Source organism: Corapipo altera, unplaced genomic scaffold (assembly GCF_003945725.1).
Source record: "Corapipo altera isolate COAL_440 unplaced genomic scaffold, ASM394572v1 301, whole genome shotgun sequence".
Classification (NCBI taxonomy): domain Eukaryota; kingdom Metazoa; phylum Chordata; class Aves; order Passeriformes; family Pipridae; genus Corapipo; species Corapipo altera.
Window position 1 is genome coordinate 1,898,972 of NW_020884926.1, and position 18,459 is coordinate 1,917,430.

Below are 18,459 nucleotides of genomic sequence, written 5' to 3' on the forward strand. Positions count from 1 at the left end.
AGAGGGCTCAGTCTTCAGCTGTGCCAGGGGAGGTTTAGGTTGGATATCAGAAAGAATTTCTTTGCAGAGAGGGTGCTCAGCCATTGGGATGGGCTGCCCAGGGAAGGGGTGGATTCTCCATCCCTGGAGGTTTTTAAGGAGAGACTGGATGTGGCATCAGTGCCATGGGCTGGGAACCACAGTGGGGTTGGATCAAGCTGATTCTATGATTTTATGACTGTGCTGCCAGGTGGCTTTGGGGTGCAGCAGAATTGTTGTGGTTTAGCTGCCCACAAAGCCCCACAAAAGCAGAGCATCCCTGCTCTTCTGGAGTAACCTGAGCACCTCTGTGGGAGGTGACAGATGTGGGAGCCCTTCTCTTTGTGCAGGGAGCAGCTGACCAACCCTGTGCCCTCAGCTTGGAGCTTGACCACCCCTTCAGAGCCATTTGCTAATGGGAAGCAGGTTTGCAGTGCCCTGGGGTGAGCAGAACATGTCCCATTAAGGCTGGTAACTCCCTGGGGTGCTGCAGAACCGGGCCCAGCCAGTTAATTGGATGAGGACAGTGTGTCCCTGGGATCCAGGCTGTCCCTGCTGCATTCCCACATTTCCTGAGTGCCTCTTTTCCCCAGGGCAGGTCCCTGGTGCAGGGATCCCACAGCAGCAAATATAGGTCAGAGAGGCAACTGAGGTCTTCACTAAGCAGGAGCTGGTTGCCATGGGAACGGGCTGAATCCCTCAACAGCTGGGTGCTCTGATGGAGGGAGGGGGTCCCTGGCTGACCCCCCCCCCCATTCCTCAGCCCCATCTTCTTGCCCAGCACTCCCCCTACCCCCACTAGCTTCATAATCATTTCTCTGACAAGCTCAGATTTATCTGCCTGTCACTGTGTCTTTACAGCCCCCTCTGCAAAGCAGACCCTGATCCTTTATGAGGTCTCTGGGCATAATTAAAACCTTGAAAGGATCATGTATTTCTGAATGCAAATGTTAATAAATGTGCCTGTCGTGCAAGGGGAAAAGAATGGCCAAAAAATACCTGGATTTCACAGTCAGGCAAGACAGAATCAGCTTGAGACTCACATGGATGGCCTGAATGCCCTGAACTGAGTTTGGAAATAGCTGATTTTGCTCTTTTCATGGGGTGAAACGTGAAACATGTGTTTGTGCAGGTGGGTTCTCAAATGTGCTGCTCCTCAGTTGTTCTGAGGAGTAACTGTGGCCTGTGTTTAGGGCTGGGGGCCACCTGGCCTGGCTCCCTGGATGCTGTCTGGGGAGAATTTCCTGAAGGCTTTGAAGGCAGTGTGGGAAGTCCAGTGTCTTTCACAGAATCACAGAATCAACTAGGTTAGAAAAGACCTCTGAGATCACTGAGTTTCCTTACCAACTGCCTGTGAAGAAAGACTTGATTTAACCTGGGCATGGTGGTGCTTGGAGGGGTGGTTTAGAATCCCAGTGGCATCCTCAGCAGGATCCTGGAGTGATCCCAGTGTACCTGGTTGCACCTCTCCGTACCCTGGTGTCAGGGATGTTCTGGCTGCTCTGTGACAGTGATTTCTGTCCCAATCTGTTCCCCTCTGGGTTCCAGTGACGTCAGGAAGTTCAAGGAGACCAAGAAGCAGTTTGACAAGGTGCGGGAGGACATGGAGATCTCGCTGGTGAAGAACGCCCAGGCCCCCCGGCACAAACCCCACGAGGTGGAGGAGGCCACGGGCACCTTGACCATCACCAGGAAGTGTTTCAGGCACCTGGCCCTGGATTATGTGTTGCAGGTTGGTGGCAGTGCCCCCCTCCCAGTTCCCACTGGGCCTCCCAGTGCAGAACAAGGGACAAAGGGACAAGTGGTGGGGGGGTCTTCCCGCTTCGTTCAGCAGGGATTGCTAATCCCTTTTGCCCTCTGCCCCCTGGGGCAGGGAGTCCTTAGGATGTGTTTTCACTCCTGAGAAGAAAAATGGTTTGTTTTTTTTTTTCCCAGTAACATAAATTAAACTATTTTTTTTTTTCAATAAGAGAAATAAAGTGGCTCGGACCGAATTCCCCATTCCTGGCAGGGATTTCCTGCAGGAACACTCACTCCCTGCTCCCACAGTGGTCAGGGCTTTGACTTTGAATCATTCATAGCTTTCCTGGTAGGTTTGTGCACTCAGGCAGTGGGGGTGGGTTAAGCAGAGAAATTCAGTGTCACCACTGCTGCCTGTGTGTCCCCACGAGCTGTCACTGCTGCAGCATCAGCTCAGACCATCTGCTGACAGTTCTGCCTGACCAGGAGACAGTCTCTGGTGTCCCATCCTCTGGGCAATGCTTTCCCCTCAAAGTATAAATCATGCATGTTGTTGGTGCTTTAGCACTGCAATTTTTTTACATCTTTATTTCCTGGTGAGGTCACTCCATAATAAGCTCCCTCTGTTTCTCCCACTGACAAAGAGGGAGAATTCCTTGATTGTGCTGATCCATTACTGGGGAGGTTTCTCTGTTGGTCCACTTAAACCCCTCAGTTTTGAAATGTGCAGCCATGAACTTGTCTGGGTATCCTTTGGTGTTTAATTAAGGGTTTAATGAGGAGAGTTATTTTATTCTTTTATATCTGTAATGTGGTACCCGCTCGAAGAAATTTATCAGTGACCTCATTTATCAGTTTATCAGTGACCTCATTTATCAGTTTATCAGTGACCTGATAAATTGAACATTTCCTTCACTTGGCACCAAAGGGCACCCTGGGGTCACTGTTTGTTCCAGCCTGTGTGCAGACATCCACCCACCAGTGACCTTGGAGCAGCCCAGGTCAGAAAAGGCATTTTTATCCCACCTGGAACTGCCCAGAACTGCCTTTACTGGGGAACTTTACTCTGGAATCGTGCAGGGGATGCTCTGGGGGTGCTGCTGGGGGTATCACAGCCCCGAGGGCTGTCACAGCAGGCTGGTCATGGCTCTCCAAGCCAGGCTGCTGCTGAGATTTGTGTCCTGGTTCCTCCCCAGATCAACGTGCTGCAGGCCAAGAAGAAGTTTGAGATCCTGGATGCGGTAAGAGCTCCCTGTGTTTCCTGGGGCTGCTCTCAGTGAGCCCATGCAAGGCAGGCCCTCTCCATTTCAGGTTGCAGGGCTCCACATACCAGCTGCCTGCCCTGGAGATACTGTTGGCACTGCTCTGGGGGCTGCAGGTATGGCACCAGAGGGGAGCTAGAGGGCCAGCAGGATCCTCCCCAGGGGGGGAATTTTCAGGGGTGCAGGACACTCCTTTTATGCTTTGTGCTCACAGCAGGTGGAAGGAATTGTGAGAGGAAGAAAGGAGAAGAGGGAGAGGCATCTAACGGAGAGATTGCTTTGGGAAGGGAAAGTTAGACCCAGTTTTGTGGGTAATAATTTTGTCCCAGAACCTGTTGTGACCCTGCTGTTGTTCCCTCCCCAGATGCTGTCCTTCATGCACGCCCAGTACACCTTCTTCCAGCAGGGCTACACTCTGCTCCACGAGCTGGATCCCTACATGAAGAAGCTGGCCACGGAGGTGAGGGCACAGGGAATGTCTGAGAGGGGGAAAGCACATCCCTTTTTCCTGTTCCCACACATCAGGGAGTGGTTGGAGCATCGAGCCTGGTGGAGGCTGGCTGGGGTGACACTTGTGGGGTGACAGCCAAGGGCTGTGGTTGCTCAGTGCACACCCAGACACAGCCTGTTCCCTTCTGGTGGGGATGTTAGGAAGGGCTGGTGTAATCCCAATGGCTCACAAACCTCCTTCCTGACTCTTCTGCCTGTTTGTCCTTCTCCCTGCCTTTAGCTGGACCAGCTGGTGATCGATTCTGCCGTGGAGAAGAGGGAGATGGAGCACAAACACGCCCTGATCCAGCAAAGGGTGAGTCCTGGGGCTGCAACCTGGTGCCAGCAGCACTTGTGCCCATCTGGATCCCAGTGGGAGCTGCCAGCTGGGGAGGGGCCTTGCTGGGTCAGGCCTTCCCAGCCTGGAGATGAGGGATAACCCTGGGGATACTGGGATCAAAGGCAGGATGTTCAGCCACTGACTCATCCGAGTATGGAAGGGAGATGGGCACAGGCAGGACCCCCCTTGCACCAGGGGGGTTTTCCCAGCTCTACCACTGACCTGCTGTGCCTCTGAGCAAACCTTCCTGCTCACTTTGTCTCCCTCTTTGCTGCCGAGGGCGTGGGGGTTGTTCTTTAAATGTTCTTTAAATGTTGCTCTGTGGATGTCTCTGAGGTGGAGGAGTGGATGCAGTGGTTTGGAATCCCCTGTGGAAAGGGCTGCAGAGCAGAGCTGCTTTTTGGGGGGAGATTAGAGCCTTTTATCCCACCCTTTCTTTCCCTCTCCTCTCCCCCAGCCTCACATCCTTCCCCTGGCCGGGCAGGCCAGCTTTTAGCCCACCAGCTCTGTGATCTCCAGCCAGCACTGGGGTGTCCCTGCCACCTCTCCCTGCCCTACCCATGGTGAGGCAGCAGTGTGGCAGCACTCCCGGGTGCCCAACCCACCCAGATGGGCAGAGTCCCTGTGAAATCATCCAGCAGATGGACGAGGGGATGCCCCTGTGGCACCCACAGGCAGGACTTGCCTTTCCTTCAGGCACAGGGAGCTCACACTGCACTGCAGGGGTGTCAGTGGGCCATGGGGAGGGAGGAGCAGGGAGCTGCAGAGACCTTCCCTCTGCCCCACACTGCTCTCAGGTGATTCCTGCTTAGCTCCCAGGGCATGCCATGGCTTCAGCCTGGAGCAGCAGGACTTTGGGGAGGTCCCAGCAGGGGCTGAGCAAGCTGCTGCTCTGGTGACCCACTGGGTGTGTGTCCTCTCACCTGCTGGAATTGGGAGGAACCACCACAAACTGGCAGGATAATGGGATTTATTATCAAACAGGCCTGACCTTTCAGTAAGGAGGCATCTTCAGTTAACGTGGGCTCTGATTTTTCAAACCTGGGAATGATTCCAAATCTGAGGCTTGCAGAAATACCAACTAATTACTTATTTTTTCTTTTCCTTCTCTTCCTCCTGGACTGCTGGCCTGGCCCTGCAGACCCTCCTGCAGGTGAGTGCCCACACGTATTTCCTTCTTCTGGCATCTTTATTTCTCAGAACTTGCTGCTCTGGATATTTACCAGATATTTACAATATTTACCAGATATTTACAATATTTACCTGATACTTACAATATTTACCGGATATTTACAATATTTATTGTGCTGCCTTTCAAAGCAACCCCAAGAAGCCTTGGCGTGGCATCAGTGGTGTCACCCGAGCTGGAAATGTCATTTTTAAAGCCCAGTTTTAAGTGAGTTGGGTTTCACCCTCACCAAATTGTTTTTCAGCCCTGTTCTAAAAGAAGGTTTTGGTTGCCTGTGCTCTGTGTGATGCTCAGCTGTGACTCAGTGTTGCAGTGGCAGCAGTTCCTGGCTGGTCTCTGGTGTGTTTTTGGTGCCTGGAGCCTTTGCTGGCTCTGGTGGGAGGAGTGTGTGTCTGGCAGGCACTTGTGTGGATCAATACTTCTGCACAGAAGGAATTTGAAGTGGCTGTTGTTTCCTCTCTAATGCTCTCTCTCTCTCTCCAAAAAATGTCATAACCCTCGAGATGGGGACAGAACCAGCTTTGAAAGCTGATGAGTGATGTGCCCTGGGAATGGCCTGGGCATGTGCTGCCTCTGCTTAAGTGTTCTGAGGGAGGGGGAGAGTCCATTTGTGAACCCTCAGGTCCCCTGGGACTCTGCTGGAGTGATGACTTCATCCAGGGGGACGTGGAAAAGCTCTCCAGGGCAGGGCCTTTCACTCCAGTCTCTTCCTGGGGCTGAGAGAGCTGAACATCCTCACTGCAATTTAGGATTTCAAGCTTCCTGCCTGGGACTCTTTCATGAGCTGCTTTTCAGCTGCTCTGAGTCTGTGCTGCTCTTCCCTTTGTGATGGAGCAGGGTCCCTAATTCCCCACAGCATTTAATTGAATATATATCTTCCTGCTGAGCCCACAAAACCCTCTGGTCCCTTGAAAAATGTGGAGATTTAGTTGTGCTTAATTAGAGTGGTGGCATAAATATAATCTTTTCCTCGCTAGTGTCTTCCCAAACAGACTTCCTTTAACCCAGGAAATTTGGGTTAAAGAATACATTTTGAAGTGTTTTTGGGGGTGTGGGAGCTGTGCAGATGCTGAAGGCAGGGAATTGTCCTTGGACAGCTTTGTGAGGTGTGGGGGAAGCCTTCCGAGAGCCCAGTTCATCAGGAAATGGTCTGTGGCATTTTCTTTCATTATTGTTTTAATTAAAATGAATCTGGTGGGAAGGAAAAGCTCATCACAAATCTCGACTGTTTCGTTTGCTGCTGTAATTTAGGTAATCTGGAAAAGGCAGACCTGGGAATTTTTCTCAGTGGGAAACAGGTAGAGAGAGGGTGATGTTTAAACCAGTCCTTCCTCCCAGACCTTCCTGAATCCTTCTGCTGCACCAAAACTGAGAGTCCTGGCTCTAAAAGTGGGAGATGTTAGATTGGATATTAGGGAAAATTTCTCCACTGAAGGGTGGTCGGGCATGGGAACAGGGGTGGGATCACTGGGAGTGCTCAGAACCGTGGGGATGTGGCACTTGGGGACATGGTTTGGGGGTGAAAACTGTGCTGGGTTAAGAGTTGGGCTTGGTGGTTTTAAAGGACTTTTCCAACTTCATTGATCTCGTGATTCCAAGAGCTATATAATCACTAGATGTGATTCCAAGGGCTGTATAATCACTGTATGTGATTCCAAGAACTATATAATCACTAGATGTGATTCCAAGGGCTATATAGAAGCTCCTTTCCAGCCTCTCACCTCTTCCCAGCCTGGAGCAGTTTGGGAAGCAGTCGTGCCTCTCTGTTGCCCGTGTGGAGTGCCAAGGCAGAGCTCTCTGCCTCATTTAGCCCAGCTGGTGGGTAACAAACCAGGGGCCAGATGGTACCTCAACCCCCTGAATCCTGTGGCTGGAACGACTGGCCCGAGGGTGGCCCTGCTCCAGGAGCTGGGGAAGCAGATCCCGGGAAAAGGCAGACAAGGCTGGCTCTGTTAAGGTCAGGGAGGCACCGGGTGAGCATCCTGCTGTCAGCTCAGCTCTGTGCTGCCTGGCTTCTCCTGCCAGCTGTATGGTAATTAGCCCCTGCTCTAAGCTGATTGCCCCGGAATAGGAGGCTCGGGGAGGGGGCCAGTGGGTGGTCCCCAGGGACCAGCAGCCTCTCGGAGCCCCCTCGCTCTGCCAGGGGCCGAAGGCAGAGCTTGGAGCTTCCCAAAAATAAAAAAAAAAAAAAGAGGAGGAGGAGGAGGGGTAAAGGAGAAGGGGCTGTGAAAGAAATCCCTCCTTCCCTGCCAGCCCCCGGTGCTGAGCAGAGATGCTGCTCTAGAGAGCTCAGCTCTGCGGGCAGGAGCAGCAGAACCTCCCTCGCAGCTGCAGCATGAAGATTTTCGGCAGGCTCGAGTACCTCCTGGTAAGGGCACTCCTGCAGGGATGCCTGGGCTCGGGGGAGCACGTTTAGGGTTCCCTTTTCCCTTGGGAATTGCGCCTTGCTGGCTGATGGGACCCCAAACAAACCACGTTTTGCTGCTGCGAATTTTCGGGTCCTGCCTGTGGGTTGGGAGGGCTCTGGGGCAGGGCACGGGGCTCTGGGCATCATCTGCTGCCAGGGAGAGCGTTTGGCATTAGGAGACTCGAGAAACAAAAGATCTGCCACTGGGATTTGGCCAGGATGGGTGAAAGCTGTCTGAGCAGAACGGGATGGGAGGTGGGGGAGCCCTCCTCCAAATTCCATCTGCTCCGAGGGGCTGGGGTTGGACACGGCACAGGCAGAGAGGGGAAAAGAGCCAGAGAGAGCAAAGCTTGAGATCCAAACAGGCACCAGGAGAGAAGATCAAGTGCAGGCACCGGTGTGTGTGTGGAAGGGGGTGTGTGCACCTTTAGGGAATGGGAATTCTCCTCGGAATTGGGGTTTCTTGGCAATCAAACAGCCAAACCAGGCACAATTATTTCCAACTGGCCTCCAGAAGTTGTGTTCAATGCATGGATGTTGTTAATGTGCCTGATGTTATTGTGAATATTGAGCATCACTGGATGCCCAAGGAGGCACTTTCGGATAAAAGCCTTTGTCTCCTAAGAGGGAAAGCAGGTGTTGCATGTGTTGTTGCTTATCCTAAATGGTATTGATTGAAAAGAAAATAATATGGAGGTTTGGTAGTAAGAGACATTTCTTTGAGTATCTAAGAACTGAAATGAGTCCCTGCTCATGCTTGCTTAGGTTTGATAGTGTTTTCTATCAGTAAAAATCAAAATATTGCATAAAAAAGGAGAGTGATGTTATTTCCATGCTGAATTGATAACTGAGGGAATAATGCTGTGACTTTTCCAGGCAGAGCCATTGCCATAGTGATTGTATTTATTTTAAAGACTTTTAAAGAAGTCTTGGTATTTTAGAAGAAAGGTCCTACCTGTTTTCAGCCAGGGGTTGTGCTTTTTGGGATAGGAATGAACTATCAGTGAGACCTTCCTCCTTCGGTGGGAATTCTCTTAGGCAGGGGGGCTCCTTCCTTGGAAGATTCCCTCCCCCAAAGATTCCAGGGGCAGCTTCACTCTTCATATTCAATCTGCTCCCTGATGCTGGAGGGCTGTTTAATTTAATCAGCCGTTTTCTCTGCATGGAATGCTCATTTCTGAGGAGGAATTGGAGGAGCTTGGCTGGCATCTTGCTGGACTGGGGAGTTCCTGGGTGGGCCACGAGGTCACCTTCAAATTAGGATTACTCTTTCTTTTTTCCCCCCTCCCCTTTTCTTTTTTTATCCTTTCCTGGGTCTGTCTGTGTCCTGTGCTGGGGTTTTTAATTTCCATTTGCTGGTTTGGAAGCATCCACATTAATGTCCTTTCTCCCTCCCCTCTTGGAATGTGTTGTGTGACTTCACTGTTGCTCCAGCAGCTCCCATGGAAACCATTGTGGTGGCCTTTCCAAAAGAATATCAGTTCCCAGGCAGCCTGGTGGGTGAACTGGGAGTGACAGGAGGGGACAGTGAGCGGGGTTGCTGTGATTTACTGGCAGTCAGGGAGGAAAAGGGAAGCAGATGATGGCAGAGTTCTGGTGTCTTATTTTGATTTCTCGTACCAGGGTGTGATCCAACATGTCACTGCTGTTCTGATCCTGCCTGCACATGCTGCTGGAGCCAAAGCCATTCAGATCCCTGTCCTGGGAAGCCTTTTACTGTGTCAAGCATTTGTTCTCCTTGCAGAGACAATGAGGTGCTAAATGCAGGCTTAATAAATCAGTCCAGGCTCATTTAGGACAGGCTTGCCTGCTCTGTGTGTACTGCAGTGAGGGGGAGAATTCAGCAGAAGGTTGTTGGTTGAAATCATGCATTAAAATCTCGAGGAGGGGACAAGAGAAGGCATGAGATGTGCTCTCCACTGCATCCCTGGGGGAGTCACAGAGACTGGAGGCAGAGTTGATGCTGTGCTGGGCAGGGGCAGTGTCTCAGCCAGGGCCCTTCCACTGATTCCCCAGAATTAAAAAGGATCAAAATCACTTTGTGCCAAGGAATGGAACAGATAGAGGGGCACATTAGGGGCAGGGATTGCCTGTCCCAGCACCTTTCACCAGGATGATCTCCTCAGGCAGAGCCTGAGCTGGCTCTGACCTGGAATCACATTCAACAGATGTTCTTGTAACTCCCTTTTCCAGAGATTTGTCCTCTCTTCCAATGGCTGTGGTAAGAAAGTTCCCTGGATGGGCTGCAGCAGAAGCTGTGTGTAGGAATCCATGGGTTAAGCCACACTTTAGGCTCACTCTGGTGTGCTGGAGGTTTCACAAGTCCACTTGCCTTGGCTTTGCCTTTCTGAGCCATCTCTGCCCTTTGCCTGGCTGAGAAAAGAGAAATTCTATTGACCACGGGTGTAAATTCTGAATTTTCCTCACCCTCTACTTTCCCTTCCTTTGGCTTTCAACACTCCCCATGACTTTGCAGCAAAGACTTCAAGGTCTTTTAAGCCCAGAGCAGTGGAATGGAACAAAGTGGCCCTGAGGCCTCGTGCCTGGGAGTGATGGGCAGGCTGGTCCTTCTCCCTCAGATCTCTCCCTTGATTTGGATTCTCTTTACAAATCCAACCTCCAGCCCTGGTGACTGTTCTGCCCTCAGCTGCCCTCCAGGAGTGCTGTTGGTAGCACTGGGGTTGTTCAGGACTCCCAGCAGCAGAAATATGAGCAGAATTTGGCCCGGGGACCTCGGCTGAGTCATCCCAGCTCTGTGTACCCTTGGTGGGTTTGGGTGTAACCTTCTTGGTGTGGGTCAGAGTTCCTTCAAAGGCAGGGAACAGCTCCATGTGCCTTCAGCTGTGCAGCTCCAGCCATTTCATTTGTAGAAGTGTGCTCCAATCCAGCTTAAATGAGGTTAAATTCACACCTGGCTTGACTCCACTGCTTTTCAGTGGATTTACCCCACACTGACGTAGGTGGCCCATCTGTTCCTCCTGCACTCCCCAGCAGCAGATCCTCCTTACCACCACTCTGCTTGATAAGGGCAGCTGAAGAAGTCAGGAGATTAGAATTAGACCCTCCCCCTGATTTTTTTTCCCCCCAATTCCACGAGGTGAGTGAAGCACAGCTAAATGGTCATTTTTAAGATGTTTTTTGGAAGCCTGTCACCCCCCACTCTTTATCAAGGTCCAGATTTTCAGCTGTTTGCATTATTTATCATAAATCAGTGCAGATTGTCATCAAATACACAGAATTGTCACTTTGGAGCAGCTCTGCAAAAAAATCACACGTTGAAACATCCATGAGTTGGAGAAAATTCCCTCCAGCCTTTGTTTGCAACATGGACATGAAAGACATCTGCAGAAGAGGAGCCCCGTGGGATTCACCCTCTTAGGGCAAGAAAATTCAGGGCTGAGCAGAGCCCTCTTAATTGGGTGCCTTGCAGCAGTTTCCAGTGGCTAATTGGGCATCATGCTGCCTTTCCAAGGAGTCCCTGTGTCCTGTCCCATTGGATCTCCTCTTTCTGGATCAGTGTTATTCCCGTCCTGACACCTCCCAGGCACGTTTGCATCTCTCTGAGCGTGGAAATAACTCATCTTAATGAGAGCCAAGTGCATGTTGCCTGGCAACACGGCATCACCGGGGTCTGCTGAGCCAGGAGAGGCAGCTGATGAGGCTGTTTTCACTGCTGTGGCTTTGAACTGAGGTGCACAGGGGGAAATATTTGCTCTGGAGAGAGGGAGGTGTGGGTGGGGTGGATGATTAGGGTGCAATCAGTGAGCAAAGAGACAACGTGCCTCGGTTCCCCAGGTTGGAGGGGAAGTTGTCGCTGTTCCATGACCCAGTTTCTCCTGGGAAGGAGGCAGCCCATGGCCCAGGGAGGCAGATCCCACGTTCTGGAGAGCAGCTGCTGTTCCCTCTGCTCTGTGTCAGCTGTCAGAAGCCATGAGCTCTCCCTGGTGAGTCGGTGCCAAGCTGACAAATCAGCTCTGACTGGTGGCACAGCACGGAGCAGGGAGCGGGTGCAGGCTGGAGATGGCATCTGAGGATAGCTCATGAGCATGGCATTGATAACTCTGCCCCTCCAGAAATCAGCACATTTTCCTTGTGTGGAAAGGCTGGGGTTTGTTCTCCTCCTGGCCCCTTGCAGCACAGAGGGCTGGCAGCAGCTTTGCTGCCTCACTTGGCCAGTGAAAAGCACCTCGTGCTTTATTTCCCACTGCAGGCTGACCCAAATATTGGGAGTTTTTAGCCCTCACCTGCCTTCCTCCTTACCAACTACCAGAGGGGGAAAATGCAGCGTGTCCAGTGCCTTCCTGCAAACAGCAGGGATGGATAAACTCACTGGAATGGGGATAATTCCTGACTGCTCTCCATGGCTGCAGTCCACGAAGGCAGAGGATGTGCTGTGACAGGCGGCTCTGCCTGAACCTTGAGGTTCTGACAGATGTTTTTCTCTTCCTGATGGTTTGATCAGACTCATCTCCACTTAGAGATGATCCAGATGGCCCCAGGAATGCAGCCATGCCAGAGGCTCAGGCTCTCTCTGTTTTCCAGGACTTCTCCTACGATGACTCGAAGGTGGAGTTCAATGTGGATGCCCCAAATGGAGTGGTGATGGAAGGTTACCTCTTCAAGAGAGCCAGCAATGCTTTCAAAACATGGAATAGGTGAGCAAGAACCCATATTCCATTGGATATTTGGGCTGAGACTCTGCACAGGAACACACCTCCCTTTTAGTGAGCTCTAACTGACTGTTAACATCACTGGAAGGATTCTGAGCCAAGTAGTTAAAAGCTGAGTAGTTAAAATAGTTAAAGGGAGGTTGGTTTGAGAGTTTCTGCAGCTTTAGTGCCTTCCACAATGGGAGAAGGAGCAGGTTTCTCTCAGGGAGGAGAGGGCACAGTGCAGATCAAGGCTTGCCCTGGGAAAACTGCCCATTTATAACAATTAAGAGAGACACCAGAACCCAGCAGGACGTGCCAGGAGTGTCAAACCTGCCTGTTTTGGGACAGGGACATGTGTGAGAGTGGAAATATCAAGTGTGCTGCCAGGAGCTGAGAAATGGCTTTCAGTGCCCTGACCCTGCTCTTAATAATTTATCCATATTTCATCTGATAGCTCCCTGGGAATGCCTGGCTCATCTGCCTCCTGCACCAGCCAGGAGCCTCTGCAGCTGCCAGAGACCTTGGAAAGTGGAAGAAAAGGTTTCATGTTCTCCCCCTGGTCGATATTTCTATGTTTAGTTTTCCCTTGAGACAGTCAGTGGGTTTCAGAGATGGTTGTACAAAAGGATTCAAACCCTTCCAGTGGGTTTCTAATGCATGAGATCAATGCTGGTCTGACCTACATTTCCTCCTCTCACATAACAGGGAAATGATGGAATATTAAGAGATCTTTTACTTGGCTGTGGGATGCATGCAGAGGATACTGGAATGTGCTGCTGTTAGGCTTTGGAATAAATAAGCACTAAAAGCTTCAGTGAACAGTTTGTGGTATGCACAGAAACTGCCTGTATTTGCATGGAAAAAAAGACTTGGAATTATTAAAGATTTCTGAATTGGCTAGATAAGCAGCTCCTTCTCTTTGAAGCTTCCCTGAGTGCTGAGGAGATTCCAGACAAATTTAGGGTAATTTCTTAGCCCTCAGGCTCTCTGGTCCCCTGACAGTCAAGGACTAAGTTTGCACTTGGAGGAACCAGTGCAGCAGTGTTTGAGTTCAGTGCTCTGGGAAGGGGTCTTAGCTGAATTTTTATCACCTTTTTAGGATTCCCTGCTTGGTGTCCCCTGAGCAGAGTCCAGCCTTGGTCCATAGTGTGGCTGCTTTCCCTGACCCCACGTGTTTCTGTGCAGCAGAATGTCCTTCCAAAGCCTGGCAGGTTAATGCCAAGACCTGCCAATGCTTGGCTTTTGGGATGGAGAGGAACAATTCCAGGCAATTCCCTTCTCCTCCTGGCAGCTCCCCTGGCTGTGAATTCATGGGTCACTCCAAAGGGCACTCACCTTGGAAGGAAAATGCCCCTCTGGGACTTTGTTTTTCTGATATCTGAAGTAACGTCGGCATCAAGGGCTCCAAGTTTTCCGTGCCCCCAAATCCCAGTTATCCTCCTACACCCCAGTCACACAGAGGCAGCAGCCTCCCCACAGCTATATCCATCTCTTCAATCCCACCCACCCTCAGCCAGTTCTGCCCACAGCTCAGCTATTCCCAGCTCCTGGAGCCCACTCATCACCTCCTCACTGAGCTCAGCCCCTCTGGCAGAGCCTCCCCCTCACGGGAGCAGCAAAATCCTCATGGAACCCCAGAATATCCTGGGCTGGGATTGGACCCACAAGGATCATTCTGAGGAGCTGAGCAGAGCCTGCAGCTGTCACAGCAACCCAGAGTGCTCCCAGCTGGATGGGATGGCCTCCAGTCACCTGTATTTTCCCATTTCTGCACAGACACATCAAGTCCTTTTGTTCTCTTTTATCAGTTTAATATTTCAGCCGTGACAAAAGAAAGGGAATCCTGTCTCATCTCATTTTCCCCTCATTCTTTTGCCAGCTGAGTATGTCATACATGCTCTCAGTAACCTCCTACTGCAATCCTCAGACTCCTTCTGCTCAGGTGTTCCAGAACCTTCTTCCTGAAAACTTCGTGGTGGTCGTGGCTTCCTTTGCCCTCCACGAAGGTGATCAGGTTGCTAAATAAATCATCCCCCTTTTAAAAGGAGATATAAATGGAAATATCCTGCTCTGCCACAAGCTGCCTCTCTAGCTCTGCTGTTTGCCTGTCCTGATGTCTGCCTGTCTGTCTGTCTTCCCTCAGGAGGTGGTTCTCCATACAGAACAGCCAGCTGGTGTACCAGAAAAAGCTAAAGGTCAGTGAGGCTGCCCCAGATGACCCCAGAGGATCAGCCAACTGCTCTGGTGTCCTGCTTTGCTGGGGGCTCCTGCTCCGTGGTGGGGAGTGGGGTGGAAGGAGCAGGGAGGGGATTTGGATCAGAGGGACAGCAAGCCTTGTGCTCCAAGGTTAGACTGTGCTGAGAGTGAAGTGTCAGCAGATGGGGTTTGTTAAATAAATGTTTATTTAGATTAAACATTCCTGTTCAGCTGAGGAAGTTGGTGGGGTCCCCAGCAAACCTGCCATGTGCTTTAATTCCATATAACCCCTTCCCACAGCCCTGGAGGGCTGGGCTGGGCTGGTTCTCCCCTCTCTGCACTATGTGCCAACAGCAGGGTTTGGGAAGGAGTTTTCTGGGCTGTGACATGGATTCAGGAGCCCTCAAGGCCCCTGTTCTCCCCCTTGCAGGATGTGCTGACGGTGGTGGTGGAGGACCTGCGGCTCTGCACTGTCAAGCCCTGTGAAGACATAGAGAGGAGGTTCTGCTTCGAGGTGGTCTCACCTACCAAGTGAGTTTGGTGGCTTCCCCAGGCCGTCCTCGTGGGAGCTGGGCTGTGCTTGGAGCTGCAAGAGATGGGATTATGTTAAATGTTAAATTGTGGCTGGGAGATGCCATTGCCTGTGCTCCAGGGTCCCTGGGAAGTTTGTCAGACAGCAGCATAACTGAACCTAGCTCATGGATTCCAGCTGATACATTACATAAGGCAAATTATATGTTATATATTATATATTATACTGAATATACATCTAGGCAGTGCAGCTGTCAGTGTTTGAAGAGGGAACAGCCCTGCCAGTGCAAATTTGTAGGATTAATTTTTGCCCCTTCGCTGCCCGCGCTGGGATGTCCGGGCTGAGGAAGAAGGGGAACAGTCTTGACCAAAATGTCCTTTTGCTCTTCCCAACTGCTCCCCTGCCTTTCCAGGAGCTGCATGCTGCAGGCTGACTCGGAGAAGCTGCGCCAGGCCTGGATCCAGGCAGTGCAGGCCAGCATTGCCTCTGCCTACCGGGAGAGCCCAGACAGCTACTACATTGAGGTGAGGGAGGAAACATCCCTCATTTCCCCTTTCCCTTCTGGAATTAGCGCCAGTTTATTCTTCTCCTGTCAGTGCCTCTGCTGGGCAAAGCCTGGTTCATTCCACAGAGCTTTGCAGAGTCCTTGATCCCCATGTAGTGCTACAGGCTGGGACTGAGTGGCTGGAGAGCAGCCAGAAAGGGAGCTGGGAGTTTGGATTGACAGGAAGCTGAACAGGAGCCAGAGTGTGCCCAGGTGGCCAAGAAGGCCGATGGATCCTGGCCTGGATCAGGAACAGTGTGGCCAACAGGTCCAAGGAAGTGATTCTTCCCCTGGACTCAGCGCTGGGGAGGCCACCCCTGGAGTGCTGTGTCCAGTTCTGGGCCCTCAGCTCAGGAAGGACATTGAGGGGCTGGAGCAGGTCCAGAGAAGAGCAACGAGGCTGGGGAAGGGACTGGAGCACAAGTGCTGTGAGGAGAGGCTGAGGGAGCTGGGGCTGTTCAGCCTGGAGAAGAGGAGGCTCAGGGGAGACCTCCTCACTCTCTGCAACTCCCTGACAGGAGGGGGGAGCCGGGGGTTGTTGGTCTCTTTTCCCAGGCAACCATCAGCAAGACAAGAGGGCTCGGTCTTCAGCTGTGCCAGGGGAGGGTTAGGTTGGATATTAGGAAGAATTTCTTTGCAGAGAGGGTGCTCAGCCATTGGAATGGGCTGCCCAGGGAAGTGGTGGATTCTCCATCCCTGGAGGTTTTTAAGAAGAGACTGGATGTGGCATCAGTGCCATGGGCTGGGAACCACAGTGGGGTTGGATCAAGGGTTGGACTTGATGATCTTGGAGGTCCCTTCCAACCCAGCTGATTCTGTGATTTTATGATTCTAACCCTTTTTCCCTGCAGAGACTGGACCGAACTGCCTCCCCCTCCACGAGCAGCATCGACTCCGCCACCGACTCCCGGGAGCGCAGTGGGAAGGGAGAGACCATCCTGCAGAGAGTGCAGAGCATCCCTGGCAACGACCAGTGCTGTGACTGTGGGCAGCCAGACCCTCGCTGGGCCAGTATCAACCTGGGCATTCTGCTGTGCATTGAGTGCTCAGGGATCCACAGGTACTGTGTGTGTGTGTGCTCTGGGTGAGCCAGGCAGGGATTGCAGGCTCCTGGGGAAAAGGGAGGAGCTGGAATTACCACTGACTAAAATGCTCATGCAGATAAATTCAAAAGTAATTGCTTGCTGAGGTACCTGTGTGTGCAGGTACATCTGTGTTGGTGTATGCACAACACTCTGCATCTGTGTAGAAGATAAATAAGAACTGGACCAATCTTGCTCATCTGAACATGCATGAGAAGTTCTGTTTTGAGGCGTGTAACCACTTTGGTTTTCTTCCTCTTTGATGAACAGGAGCCTGGGTGTTCACTGCTCCAAGGTCAGATCCCTCACACTGGATTCCTGGGAGCCAGAATTACTGAAGGTGAGGGTTGGAATTTAACAGCAAGAGATGGATGAATGGTGGCAGGATAGACTAGAAGGAAGATAACTCCTCACCTGGGGATTTAATTCATTCCCTGTTGAATTGCAGCTGATGTGTGAGCTGGGGAACAGCACCATGAATCAGATTTACGAGGCACAGTGTGAAGAGCTGGGACTCAAGAAACCAACAGCAGGGAGCTCCAGGTGAGTCTGGGGGCACACACTGTCCTGTGGGAAGCCACCCATCCATCCATCCATCCATCCATCCATCCATCCTTCCATCCACACTGCAAACCCAGTACCCCAAACTCCCCAGAAGGTCAGATCAAGAGGGCTCCAAACACCTCAGGTACACCTACCCCAGCTCAGTCCCTCTGGAGCTCCCCTGAGCTTGAGCCTCCCAAAGGTCAGGGGTTCATTCCCAGCCCTGCTGAACGTTCTGGAAACCAGGACTGGTTGAGTTTACCCCTGGGTTACAGCTGCTCTTAGACCTGAAGCACGTGGTGGTGCCTGGGGCTGATCATCTCACACTCCACTCTCAGCTGCACCCCTTTTTTTCAGAAATCACAAAAATGTTATAAAGGCAAATGCATTCAAGAGACAAAGCCACCCCCTTTTATTAGGGTAAGGATACAGTCATAAAAAAAAATATGTGAAATTTTCTAAGTAACCACCTGGACTTCAGCAGTTCCTAAATGACATTAAATGATAACGAGCCTTCTGAGGAAAAAAGATCACTGCTGTAGGCAACACTGCAAGCACTACTCACAAACTCTATTTGACAAAACAAAGTAGCAGCAAAATATTCAGTTTATTTCTTTCAGCAAGCAAGAAATAAGAAAAAATAATGGCAAGGTTAAAACTATCTGAATACCAAGAAGCATCGAGTTCAGAAGCTCATAACTTGAACATCCTGAACTATTTTCTGGTGAAGTCATTCATATAATGGGTTGGTAGCTGTGCCTTGACAGAGCAGATGTTTTTAGCTTCGAGAGACCTGAATTTTTAGGTCTCAGAGCCAGGCTGACGAAATTCCCCGGAGCAGCTCCGGGTCTCCTCGTGACCGCTGCGGGCAAATCGTGACTCTGTGCACGGCTCTGTGCCTTCCCTTAGGCAGGACAAGGAGGCCTGGATCAAGGTGAAGTACGTGGAGAAGAAATTCCTGAAGAAGCTGCCGAGCGGGGAGGCTCTGGCGGAGAACGAGCGGAAGCCTCGGCGCTGGTGCGTCAAGAAGTGCCAGAGGCACAACAGCGCCACGAAAGCACCCACAGCTCGGAGGAAGTACCGGCACGAGGCAGGGAATGCCTCCCCAGCCCTGCTGTCCTCAGGTGGGAACATCCCTGTGCTCTCCCAGTACCAGCCTGTGGCCCCAGGCTCGCTGCAGACCTGCCCTGGGTGTAACCCAAAATGCTTCTGCACATGTTGACACGGGTTTGTAAACCCGTTTCCTAACGTTTTCCATCTGTTTAAGGAGCTAAAGGAGGAGGTTGTTCCACTTTGTGCATTTTCTTTCGTGTTCCTGCTTTTTAATAAGTCTCAAATAATTTTATTTTTAGCTGCCTGGCCTGTAAGAGAGGCCACACTTAGGAAGGGTTCTGGCTGCTCAGGGTGCTCTGGGATGGTTGGTTTGCAGTGGACCAGCCCCCTGGGATGGTTGGTTTGCAGTGGA

General features: G+C 51.5%; 1 protein-coding gene across 4 annotated transcripts in view; it reads left to right on the forward strand.

Moving 5' to 3' along the window:
• ACAP3 (ArfGAP with coiled-coil, ankyrin repeat and PH domains 3) overlaps nucleotides 1-18,459 on the forward strand; it is an 80,150-nt gene that overhangs the window by 48,826 nt on the left and 12,865 nt on the right. For all 4 annotated transcript variants that reach the window (XM_027658140.1, XM_027658143.1, XM_027658144.1 and 1 more), the window contains exons 6-18: nucleotides 1,567-1,750; nucleotides 2,955-2,999; nucleotides 3,385-3,480; nucleotides 3,751-3,825; nucleotides 4,991-5,002; nucleotides 11,988-12,100; nucleotides 14,241-14,292; nucleotides 14,724-14,824; nucleotides 15,238-15,349; nucleotides 16,221-16,429; nucleotides 16,722-16,791; nucleotides 16,900-16,994; nucleotides 17,904-18,118. In XM_027658140.1, coding sequence (XP_027513941.1) covers nucleotides 1,567-1,750; nucleotides 2,955-2,999; nucleotides 3,385-3,480; nucleotides 3,751-3,825; nucleotides 4,991-5,002; nucleotides 11,988-12,100; nucleotides 14,241-14,292; nucleotides 14,724-14,824; nucleotides 15,238-15,349; nucleotides 16,221-16,429; nucleotides 16,722-16,791; nucleotides 16,900-16,994; nucleotides 17,904-18,118 — 1,379 coding nt within the window. The remainder of the gene's footprint in view (nucleotides 1-1,566; nucleotides 1,751-2,954; nucleotides 3,000-3,384; nucleotides 3,481-3,750; nucleotides 3,826-4,990; nucleotides 5,003-11,987; nucleotides 12,101-14,240; nucleotides 14,293-14,723; nucleotides 14,825-15,237; nucleotides 15,350-16,220; nucleotides 16,430-16,721; nucleotides 16,792-16,899; nucleotides 16,995-17,903; nucleotides 18,119-18,459) is intronic.